Here is a 20184-nt window from a genome sequence, read left to right as displayed (position 1 = left end):
CAAGCAGGGCAGGGGCAGAGAGAGAGGGAGACACAGAATCCGAAGCAGCAGGCTCCAGGCTCTGAGTTGTCAGCACAGGGCCCGACGCGGGGCTGGAACCCACCAACCGTGAAATCGTGACCTGAGCCGAAGCGGGACACTTAACCGACTGAGCCGCCCAGGCGCTCCGAGAATCCTCGCCTTTGATCTGCCTTGACTGATATGCGGCTCCCTGTAAAGATTCTTCTATTGGAATCACAGAATACGAAATAGTAGCACTGACCACTCCCCTTCTTGGAAACTTTCCAAGTCTCGAATTTCACTGGAAGGGAGAGGACCACAGGACAGTGCCCATCCCAAGGATCTGTGCATTTTAAAGGCAGACTGCACATAAAACGGGCACTCGTTAATTCAGAGGAACAAAGTGCTAGTAGCAGGAGAGCAGACGGTGCAGAGACTTGGGGCCCACACACCTATACAATGTAGATACAGTCGGTTCTCATTTCTTTGTGGTTGTTACGTTCTGTAAAGTCACCGTGAACACTGAATTAGCGAATACTGAACTACCGTGTCCAGGGGGAACACAGGGTGACGTTCCTGTGAGCTGCTGGTCACATTTTCATCACCTGATAATATATAACCTTCCCTACGTGCATTTTTAAAAAATGTTTATTTATTCCTTTTGAGAGAGAGAGAGGGAGAGGGAGAGAGAGGGAGAGGGAGAGGGAGAGGGAGAGAGAGGGAGAGAGAGAGAGAGAGAGAGAGAGAGAGAGAGAGAGAGAGAGAGAGAATCCCAAGCAGGCTCCGAGCTGTCAGTGCAGAACCCTACGTGCAGCTCAATCCCACAAACCATAAGATCATGACCTGAGCCAAGATCAAGAGTTGGACGCTTAACCGACTGAGCCACCCAGGCGCCCCATGTGTATTTATTTTTAAAGACACTCTACTTAATATATATTCTTGATGCATGAATATCAAATTCACAGCCGACAGCACGTCTAACTTGCCTAAATAAAGCTTCTTTAACACACACATTTTCTTGCAAGGCCATCACAGTGCTCTTGCATTTCGAAATGCAAGTACGGGCTTCAGTTCTGTGGTCGGGGGACATTTTAAACGGTGAAATCACCAACAAAATGCATACAAATGCAAAAAAAAAAAAAAAAAAAAAAAAACACGGCACTAAACAGACCCCGGCAAGGACCCTTGTTTGAAGGGTAAGAACTCAAACAGGAAGGTAGAGTGCCTCACCTCAACTGGCCTCAGGTGGGAATGTGCGTGTCAGAAGATTCCAATTTTTCCACCGCTCTGAGCATGTCTGCAAATGACGTCTGAAGGACTATGATTTGGGGGTTACGAATACTTTTAGCAAGTAGGACAATGTGCAAATGGGGAACGTGTGCGTAATAAGGCAAGTGTCCCTCCCTTAGGCTGGCACCAGTCATGACCTGGACGTGAACCCTGGTCTCAGAGCAGAGCCCTGCAACAGACCTCGGGGCTGCAGTGGCATCTGAACAAGGACACAGCCCACCTCTCCCTGTGGAGCCCAAGCCGGATGCCTGCTCACCTCCAGCTGAGGCTGCTGGGGGGCCGCCTCGGTCAGTTCCCATCAGAGATGGAGGAGGTATCTGGGAGGAACACAGGAGGACGATATTTGTGGCAACTACAGGAGGGGTCTCTGCCAGCGCCCCCCAAACCTGGGGGCGCCCCTAAAGTCACTCGCCTCCCTACAGACTGCCGCGAGCAGGTCGCCTGCGTGTCTTGATGAAGTTCCCACTGTGCGTGGCCGCCATGCGTCACGTGCTGTCCTGCATAGAGCCTGGCGCACAGTAGGGCTTTGTACCTCCACGCGGTGTGATCAGAGAGGTAAGGAAGCCAGCTCAAGTTCTCACAGCAGGTCAGGACAGACCCGGGACGGCGCCCAGATGAGGGTGTCGTCCACGGCACCGGGGAGCCACAAGAGGGACCACAAACTGGCTTATTGCCAAAGGGATGAGTGGAGTAGATGAGACAGCATGGGGCTAGGGCCCTTCAGGAGACCACTGACCATGGCTCAGGGTTATTTTTTTTTCACTTATTTTCCAAAGTTTATTTTATTTGTTTGATTAGGCTCCACACCCAACGTGGGGCCCGAACTCACAAGCCCGAGATCGAGAGTCACACGCTCTGCTGACTGAGCCGGCCAGGCGTCCCTGGTTCTGGCTTCCTGAACACCTACTACGTGTCAGACTCTGTTCAAGCTCCTTGCGCGTGTTAACTCCTATGATACGGTAAGAGCTCTGTGAACTCAGAACCATTAGTATCCCTGTGTTACAGAGGAGGAAACTGAGGCAGAGGGTAGACTGTCAACGCTGACAGTTGGCTCCAGGGTTCACGACACCCGTAACCATTGCACCGTGATGTTCCGCTCATCAGCTCCACGCGTCCAGCCACGCTGAGCTGCGAGGGCTACCCTCCCCTGGGGAGGCGGGGGCCGGGCCCCCATGCTGCCATGGCACAGACCCAGTCCACCACCAGGCTCCGTCCACTCTACCTCCTAGATATGCTCCAGCGGGCCCACTTCTCCCCTGCCGAGACCCTTGTCCAGGCCAGCATCACTGCTCGCCTGGAGCCCTGCGGGTGCTTCCTTTCGGTCTCCCCACACACTGCTGCCCCCACCCTGCGTCCTTCTTCACACAGAAGCCCGAATGCGAGCCGGCCCTCGTGGTTCCCTACCTGAGACCTATACCCTTTGTGCAACCGTTTGTGTGACTGTATTTGCCACTGCCCGAAACTGGAAACGACCCAAATGTGCTGCCATGGGTGAGTGGACGCACCAGCAGTGGTGTGTCCGATACGATGAAATATTCTCAGCCGTGAAAACGAACACGATCCTGAGACACAGCCACGGCCAGATCTCCCATGCACTCAGCTAAGTGAAAGGAGCCAGGCTCACAAGGCAGCGTGCATATGGCGTTCTCAAAAAGGCAGAATTCGAGGACCTAAGAAATGAGTGACTGCCAGGATTGGGGCGCGGGGGGCGGGGAATTCTGCACAGGGACAGGCTATTCCATATCTCGGTTGTGGTGGCAGTTACACAACCGTCTACGTTTGCCAAAGTGTGTAGAAATGAACACACAAGAAGGTGAATTTTACTCTATGTAAATTTTAGCTTGTTATAGGTTGGACTGTGTCCCCCAAAAAGATACGCTGAAGTCTTAACTGCCAGCCCCTTGGAATGTGACCTTATTTGGAAGGAGGGTTGTTGCGGATGCGACGAGTTGAGATGAGGTCATACTGGAGCAGGGTGGGCCCGGATCCAGTATGACCGGTGTCCTTATAAGAAGAGAACAGACAGACACACACACAGGCAGCTGACGGTCACGTAACGAACAAGGCAGAGGCTGGGGTGATGCTGCTGCAAGCCAAGGGCCCCCACGGACGGCCTGGGGCCCCCAGAAGCTGGGAAGAGGAAGGGCGAGTCTGCCCAGTCTCACAGGCCCCGATGCCATCTTGATTTCGGACCCCTGGCCTCCAGAACTGTGAGAGAATAAATTCCTCTTGCTTTAACCCCCCCCTAGTCTGTGTTACGTCGTTAGAGCAGCCCTGGGAAATGGATACACAGCTGAGATTTTTAAATGCGCAACAAACCTGTCTCACTCTCCGTGGCCTTCGGGGGACTGCTGTCTGGTCCCCTCTCCGGCACAGGCCATCCTCCATCCATGCAGAGTGCTAATGTCCGGCCCACTGAGCCTGCAGCACCCCCCACACGGCCAAGCTGGCTCACCCCACATTCATGCGGGAAACTCCCAGGCGTTGCTCAGCCTGGCTCTCGCCCCCAAGAGAGCTGTCCCAGATGCACCCGCGTCTGAGCAAGATACCCTCAGCCAGCTGGCACCCCGGCACTCCAGGTGACTATCCTGCACCCCGTAGGCACAGCACTGCACGTCGCTCCTATGTCCCCACAAGACGGAGGGTCCTTGCGGCCAGGGTGAGTCGTCAGGTCATTGCTGGACGAGCGCCGTGCTCCCGGACACTGAGCTGGCTGGGAGTCTAAGGCCTGGGGAAGAGCTTGGGGCTTCGGCAGTTACCCCGCATCGTGCCCAGCTCAGCCCCGGCCCCGCAGAGGTGGCGCCAGGAGTCGCACCAGGGGTGCCTGCTTTCCCCAGCCACAGCCTCTGCGCTTAGGGCCTCCCGCCCAGAGTCGGCCTCGACAGCTTGTCCAGGACCCCCACCCCTGGTCTACTGGTCCCCCCGCAAGATGCAGGCCTCCCAGGCCCCTTTCCTTCTCCCACGTGCCCTCTGTCCTGTCACCCTCTCCTGACCTCTCTCCTCGGCATTAACCTGCCATATATTCACTCAACAAACATTTTCCAAGCCTTGTGCTGGACACTCCTCCCCAGCCCTCACACCTCTCGCTCAGCACGACTGTTCTGGGAGTTGAACACCGCCTAGCACGGTGCTCAGCTGGCGATGACACCCTGCCAAGAGGAGCCGCTTTCTGCCCTCGGGAGCTTACGGTCTACTGGGTCAGACAGTACACCACGAGGGCGTGAGGAGCAAGGCTCTGAGGGTGCTGCGGGGTCTTCTACTGTCCGGGCTTCCAGCTCGCCTGTTTGACGCCTCTGCACACGTTAGGAAAAGACACTCCTTCCTCCCCATGAATGCAGGCAATGCCCTCACCACCCTCTCACCACTTGACATCGTGCGTGGCTTGGCAGGAGAATGAATTTTCAGCCCCCATGTGTTTCTCTCTCAGCCAGGTGCCTCTGTGCAGTGAACAACCTGCACAACTGTATGCAACAGCCCTGGAGGCCTGACAGTCTCCTAGGCTTTTTACAGGAGGTGTAAGTGGGGTGCGTGTGCGCAGTCTCCGAGGCAGGAAAGAGCTCACCTTTCCAGAGGCTGGAGGGAGAGGCAGTCGGTGAAGACTGATGTGCCAGTACCCCTCCCCCCGCCCCCATCTCCAATGCCTCATGCAAAGGAATGGCCTAGGCACCTTCACAGAGCCTTGGAAAGAGCCTGGGTCCAGCTGTTGAGACATCAGGACGATCACTTCCCCTCTCTGTGCCACAGACTCATCTGTAAGCAGGGGCTGGATTAGGGAGTCCCCAGAGAAAAACTGAGCTCTGGACATCTGATGATGCTAGAAGCAGGGATGGGGGCTGCTTTGGCCTATAAAAAGAAGACGACTGTCTTTCAAACCCTTTCCAGGGACACTTGCTCAGCCTGTCAAGACAGCCCACCCCACTCAATCCCAGGCCACACATGGGACCTCTCAGACACAGGCAGACCTGAGGGCCTCTGCATGCCCAGGGGGCAATCCTGGGCTGTGCAGGACCACTCCGAGCAGGCTCTGATAGGCTCCAAATAAGTCTGTGCTATCCTCAGAAGGGGATGTCAAGCCCTGGCCATTTCTGGACAAATCTTTCCCAAGGCCAGGCAGAGAGGTCATTCAGGACCTCCAGCGGCCGGTGTTCAGCACAAACCCACCCTGGCACCCAGCAAGCGCTCAATAAAGAGGCAATGAAGGAAGGAAGGAAGGAAGGAAGGAAGGAAGGGAGGGAGGGAGGGAGGGAGGGAGGGAGGAAGGAAGGAAGGAAGGAAGGAAGGAAGGAAGGAAGGAAGGAAGGAAGGAAGGAAGGAACGGGCAAATGGTGCCAGCCAGCAGGGATGCAGGCGCTGCTGAGACTGGGCCCGGCCTTTCTCGTGCTTGTGTGACAGGAGACTCGATCTCAGAAGGAGCTGCAGAGGTCAGCACAGGGCGGGTTAACCTATGAGGGTTCTCCATCTAGAGCAGAGATGGGGAAACTGAGGCTGAGAGAAGAGACACAGTGGCTCAGCAGTATTTAGCCCTGTCAAGGCACAGAACTGGGGAGTCAGAACTCAAGCCAGCATAGCTAGTCTGCAGCTTCTGGTGAAATCTAAAACTCACAGACACCCAGTATGAAGAAAATGTTTGCAATCTAGTCTTTGAAATAAGAGCCCTAGTCGACCCAAAACTGCCTTTTCTCTCTCTCCTCCTCTTCTTCCTTCCAACCTCCACTAGGAAATGAAGACTCGCAGGCAGCCCTGCAAAGCAGCTTTATTATTTCTGACACAATCTGCTGCTGGATGGACGAGAGAGAAAAGTTTTTATGTTAGTTAGGATCAAGTTTGTCTGTGAGTATCAGAAAATCTAAAATAACAGTGACTTAATTCACATAGAGATGTATTCTTCTGCTATAGAAAAGCCCGAGGAAGTGGTCCAGAGTCGGGATGACGCTCCAACATGTCTAGGACCCTTACTATATTGTTGCTGCCCCCTATATAGCTTCCATTCTCAAATTGACTTCAAAGTCCAAGATGGATGCTTCGACTCCCACCATCACATCTGCATTCCAGCCAACAGGGAAGAGGAAAGGAGAGAAAGCCACGCCCCTTCTCTTTAAGGACATGTCCAAGCACACTGCACTCCTCACTTATATTTCACCATCCTGAACTTAATCACATGGCCACACCTAGCAGTGTTCAGCTAAAATTTACACCCAATTAAAATTCAGGGACCAATCAACAGGCTCTACTTCACCCTTGAGTTCAAATACTCTAGGGTGGTGATCTATCTCAAAGAATTGGGCCTCAAACCCTAGCCCCACATAAGTTTCCACCTAAGTTTTCAGGAGCTTCATTTAAAACAGAAAGGACTAGAAAGAAGTTGACCAGTGTCTGTGCCAACTGCAATCATTAATCATATGAGGCCACCAAAGATGATACATGGGTAACATATGTCCATAGCACAGCATATAAAAATGCATATAGGAAACAATGAAAAAAAAGGAACACAAATTAACATATACATGGAGATCAAAACTGCATGCAAAGACTGAAATTAACAGGCACTCAGACTGGGTGTAGCCTCAAAGAGATTAAAATATTTGATGCTTTAAATGCCACTACTTTTGTGTGACCTTTTTCAGGTATGTAATAAATTTTGGGGAGAAAACCAATAGTGTATGAATTCGTGTGCACACACACACACACACACAAGAGCTCCCAACCCCTTGTAATGGCAACAACCTTGTAAAGCAGGGATCCTCCTTGCTCCATGTGGCAGAGAAAAAAAAGAAAGGTGTCCTGGCGGGTAAAGGTGCAGGGACTTGCCTAGGGTTGCCCAGCTCTGAAACATACCTGTGGTCTTCGCCACCATGGTAAAATCCAAACTCTTCCACCTGTTACCAAGGGGGCCCCAACTCCCTTTCTAGGTTCACCCCACACAGAACTCTCCCTCCCTGTCCCCAAACCAGGCTCTTGAGGGCTCCCACACGCAACTTGTCCTTTCTCACCTTCCTGCTCTGTGCTTTTCTCCTATGAGGATGCCCTTCTCTGCATACACCTGATTTCAGCTGTTAAAAGCTTACTTATCCTTCAAAACCCAGTCCAGATGCCACCTCTACCAGAATGTCATTCCTGCTTACCATAGCATAGGCATGTTTGTATGTTTTTATGTAGTGCCCTGTGAGTTAGTTATGTGCATATTTCTCTTATTTTCCCTAACAGATAAACTGGAAACTCCTCGATGTTCAGTAAATGGACAGATAGATAGATGAATGAATGGGTGGGTGAATGGATGGATGGGAGGATGGGAGGATAGATGGATGGGTGAATGGATGGAAGGATGGATGGATGGATGGATGGATGGATGGATGGATGGATGGATAGAAGAATGGATGGATGGATGGATGGATGGATGGATGGATGGATGGATGGATAGAAGGATGGATGGATGGATGGATGGATGGATGGATGGATGGATGTGAAGACAGATGGATGGAAGGAAGGAAGGGAGGATGGATGGAAGGACAGATGGATGGATGAATGGATGGAAGGAAGGAATGAAGGAAGGATGGATGGAAGGGAGGATGGATGGATGGAAGGGAGGATGGATGGATGGATGGATGGATGGAAGGATGGACGGACGGACAGATGGAAAGAAGGGTGGGTGGGTGGGTGGGTGGATGGATGGATGGATGGATGGAAGGAAGGAAGGATGGATGGATGGATGGATGGATGGATGGATGGAAGGAAGGAAGGAAGGATGGACGGATGGATGGATGGATGGATGGATGGATGGATGGATGGATGGAAGGATGGATGGATGGAAGCAAGGAAGGATGGATGGATGGAAGGATGGATGGATGGATGGATGGATGGATGGATAGATGGATGGATGGGAGGACGGGAAGATGGATGGATAGATGAATAAAAAAGATACTAGTTGAGAAAAGAATCCCTGAATGTATTTTAGATGGATGCTCTCTCAAAAATGACAAGAACAGAAAGAAGTAAGCATAATAAATGCCATCATCAGAGGCACCTGGGTGGCTTAGTCGGTTAGGTGTCTGACTTTGGCTCAGGTTATGGTCTTGCGGTTTGTGAGTTCAAGCCCCACGTTGGGCTCTGTGCTGACAGCTCAGAGCCTGGAACCTGCTTTGGATTCTGTGTCTCCCTCTCTCTCTGCCCCTCCCCCCCTTATGCTATATCTCTCTCTCGCTCAAGAATAAATAAACATTTTTTTTAATTTTTTAAAAAATAAATAAATGCCATCATCAGATGCCATTGGTAGAAAGCTAAGTCCTTGCTTCGAACTGCAATATCCCTAGAGAAACTTAGAGTAGTCATCTCTGACAGTGATTGAGATTAAGGAAGCTGGAGACATGGAGGCTGGGGAGAAAGATCCTTGGTGAATTCCTCCTTGATAGCTTGCTCCTTTAGCCAAAGATCATCAGACTGAGAATTTCAGATGCAGAGTCCTTTATTTCTTTGGTTTCCAGGGGTGGGTGAAAAAGCACACTTACTGACCCCAGGAATAATTTTGCTCTGGGGAAACCTGTGCCCAAGAAGAAGTCTTCTCTGCAACTGTCGTGGCCCCCTTTCCTCCTTCCAGGCTGTCCCTCTCCACATCCTTCTCTCCTCTTTCTATCTTCAGAAAACAGGCTTTTTCATCAGCCCTGATATCTCCTATCAAATGTGAGTCAAGGAGCTGGGGTGGTGTTGACATCTGAAGTCCCATCTCTTAACTAGGGGATAAAAAGTTCTTGGCTTTGACTAAGATCCCAGAGTCAGTGGTGAAGTGGGGGCCACCTTCATGGGGGAAGGGTCGCACAGGATGGTCCCTCTAAGGCAGATCTTACCATCAGGATCCAAAGGTCCCCAACCCTGGCCTCCCCTGCCTAGAATCCTTATGTCCCCCACCCCAGGCTCCAGGCTTGTGGGTGGAGCCAGGTTCGGGGTAGGGCGGGGCGGGGCAGGGGGGGAACCGTCACTCTGCCTGGTCCTAGGATAGAGCATGCAGGGGGGGCCTGGCCCTGAGGCTGGTGCCATGAGCCCATAGGATGTGGCCTGAGTGTGCACTGTTACCACAGTGCACACGACACAACAAGCCTTGACCACAACCGCTCTCTAGCCCGTTTCTTTTAAAAAGGAACTAACATTTTTTCATAGCGGGCCGGTTCGTTCTCTCAAATGAGTACAAATTGGAGTGGGAACACTCCCAGGAACTCCCAGAAATTACTGGCGAGATGGGGGCAAGGCACTCTGATGACCCCCCAGAGTTGTGTCTGACCCCTGGAAGTTTTGACCCCCAGAATGATTTTAGCCACTGGGGCGGCCTCCTCAAGCTCCACCCCCCTGGGCAGAAGAGCTGCCTGGGGCAGCAGAGGACTTACTGGCAGGTGGAGAGAGCCTGAGGTGGCGGCCATGATGGTGGCTTCCAGATGCTTCTATCAAAGGCCAAGGCTGACAGCCACATAGGTATGGAGTCCGTAAGGCCCTCCCCACCGCCCTGTGGACACCGAGTCAGAGGGAAGGATTCCTCTGTGCCCACCCATCGCTTTTCTCTCTTTCCAAGTCACGCGGGCAGGAGGGAAGATTCTGAGTTCACTGGATAGCTCTGTGGGGGGTGGGCAGGGGAGGCACGAGGTGCCATCTGCGGCCTGCAGGCACAGGGACAGCTGTCTACTTCAGGACGGTACCGGGTGTGCTGTGGGGAGGCCCCGGGGGTTACCCGGCAGAGAGCCCCCTCCCTCAGATGTCATCCCTCTCAAGCCCTGACGGGACAGCCTTCCCACCAGAAACTCCGCGACGTGAAGCTGCCTGTGATCTCCTCGGTGTCTCCTCAGCAACCACCCAAAATGGCCAGGGCGGGAATCCAGTCACACTCAGAGACGACACTCCAATGCCGTCCAGTCGGCACATTCTAGCAGGACACCAGAGGCCTATCCCCAGAGTGGGCTTCCACAACCCATGCACTTTTTCTTTAAAAACAGTTTTTCAAAAAATAAACCCACAGCAGTGAGAAAACATTTCCTTCCAGGTACTCGGTCAGGGTGATGACCCAGAAGTCTCCCTTCTGAGTCTGTTTCATATGAAAGTGTACCCATATATTCTAGACTGTTCCACAGGCTGCCCTTCCAGCCATCAGAAGGAAGAAAGGCTAGGTCATCTCCAGGTGGCACGTCCATCCCCTGAGCTCTGATATTACTCCAGGACACCAGCTTCTGCTGCCCGTTGGCCAGTATTCGGAGAATCACCGAATGTCAGACCAAGGGGGAACCTAGAGATCACTGAGTTCGTTGAAAAATGGGGCCCAGCGACAGACACTTGCTTCCTAGTATTCTCCCAAATCACCACAGGGACGGGACTCTGGAGACATCCTACATCCTCAGCAAGCCCCTAGCATCTTCCAGATGAGCAAAGGATGATACAATTAGGGGGACTCCGACCCCCAGGTCGTAGCTGGCTCTGGCGTGGGCATGAAGGGGGTGCAGGACGGACGAATCCTCCTGAAGCAACTACAGTGGCGTTTCTCAGACTTTCCTTCAGCAATTTTTATTTTGCAAAAAAAGACACCAAAAACTAACAACCACCATCAATTTACCCAATCGTTTCATAGAAAAAAGGAAGCTTAACATGGCAAACAAAACAAAACTCCCATCTCAGAATAAAAGACAGTTCTGCCCTGGGGGCGCCTGGGTGGCTCAGTCGGTTGAGCGACTTCAGCTCAGATCATGATCTCTCGGTTCTTGAGTTCGAGCCCTGCCTCGAACTCGAGCCCTGCTGACAGCTGGGAGCCTGGAGCCTGCTTCGGATGCTGTGTCTCCCTCTCTCTCTGCCCCTCCTCTGCTCCCACTCTGTCTCTTGCTCTCTCAAAAATAAAACAGTTAAAAAAAAAAAGTTCTGCCCAGGAAAAGAGGTTGGCAGCCTTGGCTGATACACATCACACACACACACACACACACACACACACACACACACACACACACACACACACATCTTCCTAGTTTTTCAGTGGACCACAGACCTGCCCTCGGGACACAATGACCCAGGCTGGGCTCACCCAGAACCTGTACAGCCAGCTAACTCTGCTCTCTCAGCTGAGGACGAAGTATCTATTGGTAATCCAGAGCCGGCTTCACCGTCTCCCACCCTCTCTCTCGGAGAAGTGAGGGAGCGCAGCTAGAATTAGGGGACCCCGCTGAGGAGGATAAAACGAAGTGACTGGTGCCTATACAGGGTCCCTACCCAATTTCCTGGGTGGCCAGCTGCCTTGTTGTCCCACAAGGGAAGGCTGCGAGGCAATTTTTAGAATCCTGTTCAGTATGTCATTGTTCTCAAGCGTTTATTGAATGCCAGCTGTGTGCAGGACAAAAAGATATGGATTTAAAGATTTGATCCCTTTTATTTGGAAGTTCATAATCTAAACAGGAAGACATGATGTCAATGGGGTTTTGGTTTCTTGCTAGCTAAATAAGTAGCTCGTGCGTAAAGTTTTTTGAGGATTCAAAAAGAGTTGGTGTGGATGGAAGGCTTCATGGAGGAGGTGACGGCATTCCAGTTGGAAGGAACTTTGTGGGCAAAGGCAGGGGAGGCTATGGCAGCTGTGCGTGCCAAGGGGAACAGAAAAAGTAAGGCTGTACATTGGCTTCGTGAAGGACTGGAATGGGGTATGGAAGACAAGGAGTCCTTAAGGGGTTTTTAAATAGGAGATCACGGCACCTAAGGGTGACCAGGGGTTATGGGAGTCATGCTGTTTTCTCCACCCCTCCAGGGGGACCTCGATGTGGCTGTCTGTCTGTCTTCTGTCTCTAGCAGCAAGAACCATTTCACCAGAAGGGCTTATTTTGGGGTGGGTGGGGGGAGCGGGTGGTGGTAGGATGAGATCAAGGGGAGATCGACAGTTTAGAAAAGTCATTAACATCGTGATTTTCCTCTTTAGTTCCAGTGTTGAAGAAAACATCCAGGTTTTGGCCGCCCCTGGGGCATGGGACAAACGGCAGGTTCAGGGTAACAGTTACGTAGCCAAAACTTCTAGAGCTGGCTGCCAGAGCAGCACTCACTGTCTCCAAGCCAACTCGCCAAGAACAAGATGACTCCTGGGCCCTCACTCCCTTCTGAAGGTGACTCCCGGATGGGGGGGGGGGGGAGGGTGGGCAGAGAGCCACGGGGGCAAACAGGAAGTCTGGGACTTTTCCGAGGCACTTCCCCCCGGTTGGGGCTCTTTCTGGGCACCCAGACGCTGAGGATGGGCCCTCTCCCTACGCCAGGCCTTTCTGTTAGTGTCTCCCAACCAAGATGTGCCTCTCTCGTTCTGATAAGGGAGGGGTAGACCCTCCACTTTCCCCCTTCCAAGTTTGCTCAGACACTTCTCCCCTCCAAACCTGCCCCCCCTCCTCATTGCTCCCTACCCAGTTCTGCTCATTTGTCATGGCCTGCGTAGGCATGAACTGGCGACAACCCTCACTCAAGGGACAGATGGACTCTGGGAAGTGATGTAAGGGACCGAGTGTGTGGTTGCCCATCAGCATTCCTTCCTCCCCTCTGCTCTGGCCCCTTCCTGAGAGGCACTGCAGGTCAGCTCAGATTCCTGTCTATAAAGTGGAGCTCCAGGAAGGCCTGAGAGGGCAGTGAGGGGCCTGGGTGGGTCCCCCACATTCAACCATCATACGTATTTTTGGTTGGGTTCCCTCTTTTATTTCCCGATCCCCTGGATTAAAATGCAGGTGCCTTTATAGGATTTGTAGTTTTTAATGCTTTCAGTCTCAGTAAAGATCACTAAACAGGGACCCAGGCCCAGGATAGGTCCTATCAAGTGGTAGGGGAGATGGGGAAGAGGTCCCCAGGGACAAATGTGCTGAGACTCCCCGGTCCCAAGCAGACCCTGAGCCTTCACCCCCTAATGCTTCCCAGGGGAGGCACGGGGGCTTCTCAGGGTTCAGAAGTGCGGGCCTGAGCTGGTTAGGTAACCCTTTGCTGCCTGTGGGCTGCAGCCTCTCTTCTGGTCTGGAAGGGGGTGGGTCTCCCAGCTGAGTGCCAGCCAGGACCACCCAGAGGCATTAGCCCCTGCAAGCAAGGAGGCCCAGGTCGGCGGGCAGAGCTGGAGTTGGTATCTGGGACCCTGGATTCATCATTGCTCTGGGTGGGCCCCACCCCAGAGGAGTCCCCTGTCTTAGAGCTGGGAGTGAATGAGGGACTTCTCTCAAGGAGTTCAGCAGGATCCCCACATTATGTTAGGCACGAGGCAGAAAGCCAGGGGTCTCCCAAACCCTGGGGCTTTGCCCAGGCAGCCCTTCAAGGCCCAAGGCTCAGGAGACCCAATTTCTAGGCCCAGCCCCACCTCCAGCTCCTAAGACCTTGGGTAAATCACTTCCTCTTTCTGGGTCTCCTTTCTCTTGTCGTTAAATTAGGGGATTGGAGGGGCGCCTGGGTGGCTCAGTCGGTTGGGCGTTCGACTTCAGCTGAGGTCACGATCTCGCGGTCCATGAGTTCGAGCCCTGCATCGGGCTCTGGGCTGATGGCTCAGAGCCTGGAGCCCGCTTCCGATTCTGTGTCTCCCTCTCTCTCTGCCCCTCCCCCGTTCATGCTCTGTCTCTCTCTGTCTCAAAAATAAGTAAACGTTAAGAAAAAAAAATTAAAAAAAAATTAGGGTATTGGATTAGATGCAAGAGTGGAATCCTTTTTCAAATAAAATCTTAAGCAGACTCTCAATTCATCAAACATAAAAGTGTGGGCTTTGAGTATACGCGTCCTCAGTGACCCCTGCACACAGGTTGGCGTCCGGCCCCTCCACAGGTCACAGCTTCACCGGGGTCATCTCTGCGCCTCCCCACTCCCTCCTCACCTCCAGTTCATCCCTTCAGAGGTCAGCGCCTCTCCCTCTCCTGTCTCCCTGGTCACTACCCGCCCTCCTGCCTACTGAAGAACTTCCTTCCCAGCACATTTCTCTGCTTCTGCTTTCTCTGCTACAGTCTGTCTGCGATATAGCCCCAATCCGAATCAGATCACCTCTGTGTGCGAACCCCATCTGCAGCCCCCAGCACCCCCCAAGCCTTAACCCCACCAGACCACCTTCTGTCATCGTCTCCCACATCAGCTGCAAGCGGGAAGGGGCTTGGTTTAATGCTGGGGGCCCGCCCCCACCTAATGTAAACACTGTTTGTTGAACCGAAGGAGAAAAAGTGTCTACACCTAGGATACTGGGCAGTCTGCCTTTTCTTTCTCCCCCGCCGACATCTGCACCAAGGAGGAGACAGACCTTGCTTGCCAAGGTCCTCACACTCCTATTCCAGGGGGCTCTCTGAGCTCTGGGGGGTCAGAGTAGGAGACATTCTTCCCAGCTGTCTGAACATCACAGCGAGAAGGAGAAGACTTTTGGAAGCCCAGTGGAAAGAGGAGTCCTCCTCTGAGGACTCAGAACCCAGCCCCAAGTGGTCGGTGGGGTCTGGGGGTGGCATGGGGGTGAGGAATCACAGATGATTGCTCCTCCTCATCTTTGGACTGTAACACAGGTGGACATGCGGCCCGGGGAACAGGCGGTGCCTGGGGTGCACCCGAAAACTGCCTTGTAGTACTTGAGAGTCAAGGTCTGGGCTCCCCAGGGCAGAACAGGGTCTGATATGGTAAGAAGTTAGAGGGAGGCACCTGCAACTCAAGTTCAGGAATTCCTGTCTTAGGACTGCCACAGTGGTGGCAAGTTCTCCGTCCCTGGAGGTATGCAAGTACCTACCAGGTATGAGTTTCGGTGAGATACTATTTAGGAACCCTTCCAGCACAAAAGGTCCTCTTAAATAAAGTGATGTTTTTAGCAGCAAACCAATAATAATTATTATTAAGAGTTTACCCTATAGGCCAATGTGCAAAACTCTTTATGCATTATCTCATTTAACCCTCAAAACAACCCTGTGAGGATAGTTACTACTACTTATCTTCATTTTATAGATAGGTAAACCCAGGCACAGAGAGGTTAAGTAACTGGTCCAGTAATGAACAAAGAAAAGCAAGAGGAAGTAGGTGAGGGGGGGGGGGTCACTCCTGGGGAGGGGTGGGGAAAGGGAAGCTGGACAGGTCAGGACCCTGGCCCCTCACCACCCCTTCTTCCATGGGAAACTCCTCCTAGCTCCACCCTGCAATATTGGGTGTGGCAGAGACTTGCCCCTGAGGGGCCCCCTCCCCAACATAATTTCCAATTCTTCCCACCGGATGGCATTTGTCTTTCCAGAGGTTACTTCCAAGAGAAAGCATACAGGCAGAACTTCTGGGGAAGGGTGGCGATGGGGCAAAAGGGAGGAGGAAGGCATTCAGATCCAGAAGAGTTTAGGGGGTATAGCTCAGTGGTAGAGCATTTGACTGCAGAAGAGTTTAAGCCCCCAGCCCGCCAGAGTGGGAACCAGTCACCTCCAGCTGTCCCCCAGTCCAGAACTGCACAAGATCCACCCATACCTCTTGTTTTACATAGCAGAGAACTGAGGCCCTGGGAGCTGGAGCTAGGGGTCATGGAGCTCCTGGGGTCACGGAGCTAGGCCAGGCAGCAGCTGGGTGTCCATCACAGAAACAGGCCCGGGAGTTTTAAACCAAAAAGCCAGGAATGGCAGCCTCGGGGCGGGGGTGGGGGTGGGCGCCCGTCAACCTTGACACCCCGAAAGGTTCTAAGAGGCTTTCCCAAGAATCCACCACTGAAACTGAAGCCTCTTCAACCCCCTGAAGCTTCGCGAGACGCCCGCTGGGCTGGGCGGCGGGGAGGGAACCTTCTCCCCGGAGCGCAGCCCTGAGCAACGTCCAAAAGCAACTTCGGTGGGGGTGGGGGACATAAGACGAGGCACACGAGACCCCTCCCGAAAGTCAGTTCCCAAACAAGTTCGGCTTCACGCATGCCCAGCTGTGCCTTCTCCCCGGGACCCCCCAGACCCCAGCGCAACCGGTGCGCCCCGAACCCTCTTTAGGGCTTGATAAAGGCAGGTCCGAAGGTCACCGTCCCCGGACCCGCCTGAGGGGCGGGGGGGAAGGGGATCTCGGTGGGTCCGCGGTCTAGGCGGACTCGTCAGCTGTCGGGGCCGCTGGCGCCCGAACTTACGGGGACCCTGGCCCCCACCCCACGCCCGCCTGGTCGTCAGCGTCCCAGGACGCGCGCGGGGACGCAGGCGGAGCAGGAGGTGCAGGAGGCTGGCGCGACCCGGACCCCGCGTGATTGCTTCTGAAGTTCAGGCGAGACAGGAGCCGGGGGAAGGGGCCGCATCCACGCAGCCCCTCCGCCCCGGCTCTGACAGGTAGAGACGCTTTTCTCGCACCCGGCCGCTTAGCTGGTTTTCCAGCGAGCGGTGACGTTTGAGCTTCGAACTTTGGCCAAGTCCCCGGGTCCTGCAGCCACCAGCGCGGCCCCCTTCCGCGCAGAAGCGGAGTCCGGCCCCGGCCGTGGCCGCGGGGCTCGGACTCACCCGACGCCCCGAGGGCCGGACGGCCGGGGATCCCTCGCGAGTTCCGAGCACTCCCGGGGGGGGGGGGGAGGCAAGACTTACCCCGCAGGGTCCCCGCGCTCGGGCGCCCCGGCCCGTCGGATCATGCCGCCGGCAGCTCCGGGACCGCGGACGGAGGGGCTCAGGCGCCGGGCGGCGCGGACCGCCGTGCCCCGGGCGCCCGCATGGCCCTGGCGCTGGCCCTCGGGAAGGGCCCGGCCGGGCGCCGCCGCCAGCCCCGCGCCGAGTGGGAAGCCGCCGCCGCCGCCGCCGCCGCCGCGCTCTGGGGCGCTCGCTGGCTTCCACTTCCTGTATCCGAGCGCGCGGGGCTTTCAGGAAGAGGCTGGCCTTGGTGGTCAAGGGGTTTTTGTCAAAAGCCTCTCGCCGGCGGCGGGCGGCCCGGAGCCCCCCTGGGGCACGCGGAAGCCCGGCGGCCGCGCCCCTCCCCCCTCCCCCCTTCCCCCCCCCCCCCCCCCCGGGGCCGGGCCTGGCGGCGGGCGGCGGGGGGACCGCGGCTCCGGGCGCGGACGTCCAGCCGCCGGGAGCTGCCTCCGCGGGCAGGGGCTGCGGCCCGGGCGGCTCCCGAGAGCGCCGCGAGGGAAACTTACAGCAAAGTCTCCCACATGGCGAAGAGTCGCGTGGGAAGAAGGAAGGCGCTCCCGGCTCCTGCGGACCGGCAGGTGGGGAACTCGGGCCGGGCTCGCCAGACAGGGAGGCGCAGCCTTGCCTCCCGCCCCAAGGAGCCCGAGACTCGCCCAGGGGCAGCCCCGGACCAGAGGCAGGTGGCCTCTTGGATGCCTCGGCTAACGGTGAGCTCACTACTTCACAAGGTGGTCTGTTCATCCACGGGCACGTGATTCACTTATCCTGGGTACCACCCCTAGGTGGGATCGGAGTGGGAAAGCCAGTGAGCTCACACAAATACCACAGCCACAGCAACTCCCGTGGGACCAGGAGGCCTCTCTTCTCTAAGCGCCGGCAGCACTCAACACTGCCTCCTGAGCCCAAACTGCCCTCAGAGCATTTCACGTGACTGGGCACGACTGGACCTTGCAAGGCCACCTCAGTCTAACGCAGGGTTTCTCGGCCTTGGCACCACTGACATTTGGGACCAGGTAATTCTTTGTCGTGGGGGCGGCCCTGCATATCGTAGGATGTCTGGCAAGCATCTCTGACCTCTATGCATTAGATACCTGGAGCATCGCCCATCCCCTGTAACAACCCCAAACGTCTCCAGCCTTTGCCAGATAGATGTCCCCCCGTTGAGACCCATTGGTCTAATGCCTTCATTTTATAGATAAGGAAAACTGAGACATAAAGAGAGGAAGAGACTCACCTGAGGCCACCCAGCAAGTTGGGCGCAGGCAGGACTGAGACCCGGGGCTCTGGTACAAGCATCACGAGGCGTCTTTGCCCTCCATGCCTCTGCCCTGCCCCTCCCCTCACACCCTCCTCTCCGCCTTTCATGACATTTCCACCATATCAGCCTGGCAGAAACTAGAGAGGAAAGAATCCCCATCCCTAAATAGAAGTGCATGCAGCCTCCTGGTGGGGACGTAACGTGGTGCAGCCACTTGGGAAAACGGTCTGACAGTTCCTCCAAAGGTGAGACCTGGAGTCACCACATGACCCTGCAGTGCCACCCCCCACGTGGGTATCCAGAGAAATGAACACACGTGTTCGCACAGATGCTTGTACATGAATGTTCATCGCGGTATTGGCCATATCAGTGCAAAAGTGGAAACAGTCCAAACGTCTATCAACTGATGAGTGGATAAACAAAATGTGGTACGTCCATACGACGGCATAATGTGAGGCCATAACAAGGAATGGCGTACTGATACAGGCTTCAACATGCATGAACTTGGCAAAGAGCTCAATGGAAGAAAGCCAGTTACAGAGGATCACATACTGTAGGATCCCATTTACATAAAATGTCCGGAATGGGCAAATCCATATAGAAAGAGAGTAAACTGGTGGTTGCTAGAGGCTGGGGGGAAGGGAGCATGGGGAATGACTGCTCGTGGCTCCGGGATTTTTTTTTAGGGGGGTGGATGGTGAAGAAAATGGTCTGATATTGACTGTGAGGATGTTGCACAACTTTGTGGTCAAACTAAAAACCTTTGAACTACACTTTACGTGGGTGAATTGTATGGTACGTGAATTCTATCTCAATTAAACTGTTATTTTGTTGTAAAACTGCAGTGTCTAAGAGGCTACGCGGACTCCTCCAGCCATATCACTTCCTCCTCTGTCTGCATCCCTCCAGACTCCCTCATTAGATCATAGCCAAGCTCCCACTCACCTTTCCTCTCCTCCGGAGGCTCAACCGTCTGCTCCCTGGACTAGAATCTTTTCTACGTCTCCCTGGATAGGACTGTAGCTCCTGTTTGAACGCATGAGCTTTGAGGACAGACTTGTGTTCACGTCCAACCCCAGGACCTTCCAGCGGGGGTAGCCCCAGGAACATCACTTCCTGGTGTCTCAACTTGCTGGGCTGTAATAGTGATGAGTGTAAGTGGGCACCTGCCCCAGGTGGCATTATTAGTCTCTTGTTGTTGCTGGAACCAGCCTGTTGGCCTCCCTGGCCCCCAGGGAAGAGGTCTATCCGACTGTCATATCTACAATGATCCCTCAGGCCCTACCATGCTGATGCCGACTGTGACTAACCCCCCTCTTCCCCCGCCCCCGCCCCCGCCCCAAATAAAGGTTTCCTTCAGCTTCCTAGGCTGCCGCTGAGAAACAGGACAAGCCCCTCGAAGCCTGGGTTCCATGGGACCAGCCCCAAGGTTCTCACCACATCCCGACAGAAGCCTCCACGAGGCCTGTTGCTCACCTGCTCTGTGAAGACCGAATTCCTCAGGTAGACACCAGATGAGGTCCACCCTGCCCCTGTTGCTGGTAACTGACCAAAAAGGAAGTTGCCGAGATTCCAGCAATCCAAGCAGCTTCTCTTAGTGGTGGCCTCTGACAAGTTGGCCCTGAGTGTCCTTCCTGGGTCCCTGTTTGACTCGCTCAAGCCCTCACACACCCCACTCCTCTCCCCAGACAGATCTCAGGACGCCTGCTGGGGGAGTGAGCATCTGCTGCTGTTTGGGCCCGCAGGTTCCTTCCCCCTGCCCCTAGCCTCTGTTTCTTTGTTAATACTGGTACCGGGGTACCTGGTTTCCCTTTAAGGAGCTACTCCTCCCGGCTGGGTTCAGGTGGAGATGACAACTACCCCCAACTGACCCGGAACACATATTCTAATCTAGCCAATCAGAGCCCTACACTTAACTGGGCACAGTGATTGGCTGGTTCACGGATCAACACGTGACCCAATTGGGCCAATAATATCCTTCCCTGGGACTTTTCGTTGGCACTGTTCAGGAAAGCCAGCAGTCTTCCCCCCACCTCAAGCTGGCTAAGCTGGCAAAGTATGAACTTGGGGTAGCACAATAGCTCTCTGAGCCACCATGTGGTA

At 54.5% G+C, this 20184-nt stretch overlaps 1 protein-coding gene across 3 annotated transcripts in view; it reads right to left on the bottom strand.

Moving 5' to 3' along the window:
• Positions 1-17875, bottom strand: part of RIN3 (Ras and Rab interactor 3) — a 124422-nt gene extending 106547 nt beyond the window's left edge. The window contains exon 1 of one of the 3 annotated variants that reach the window (XM_045060423.1): positions 17330-17875. In XM_045060423.1, coding sequence (XP_044916358.1) covers positions 17330-17346 — 17 coding nt within the window. In that variant the 5' untranslated portion in view covers positions 17347-17875. Of the gene's footprint in view, positions 1-16784; positions 17154-17329 lie in introns of those variants that run through there. The other 2 variants (XM_045060424.1, XM_045060422.1) reach the window with 2 other exon arrangements.
• Positions 17876-20184: the final 2309 nt, after the last annotated feature.

The sequence above is a fragment of the Felis catus genome, chromosome B3, assembly GCF_018350175.1.
Source record: "Felis catus isolate Fca126 chromosome B3, F.catus_Fca126_mat1.0, whole genome shotgun sequence".
In the NCBI taxonomy this organism is placed as follows: domain Eukaryota; kingdom Metazoa; phylum Chordata; class Mammalia; order Carnivora; family Felidae; genus Felis; species Felis catus.
Note: the sequence above shows the minus strand (reverse complement) of the source record. Positions and strands in the feature narration are given on the sequence as shown.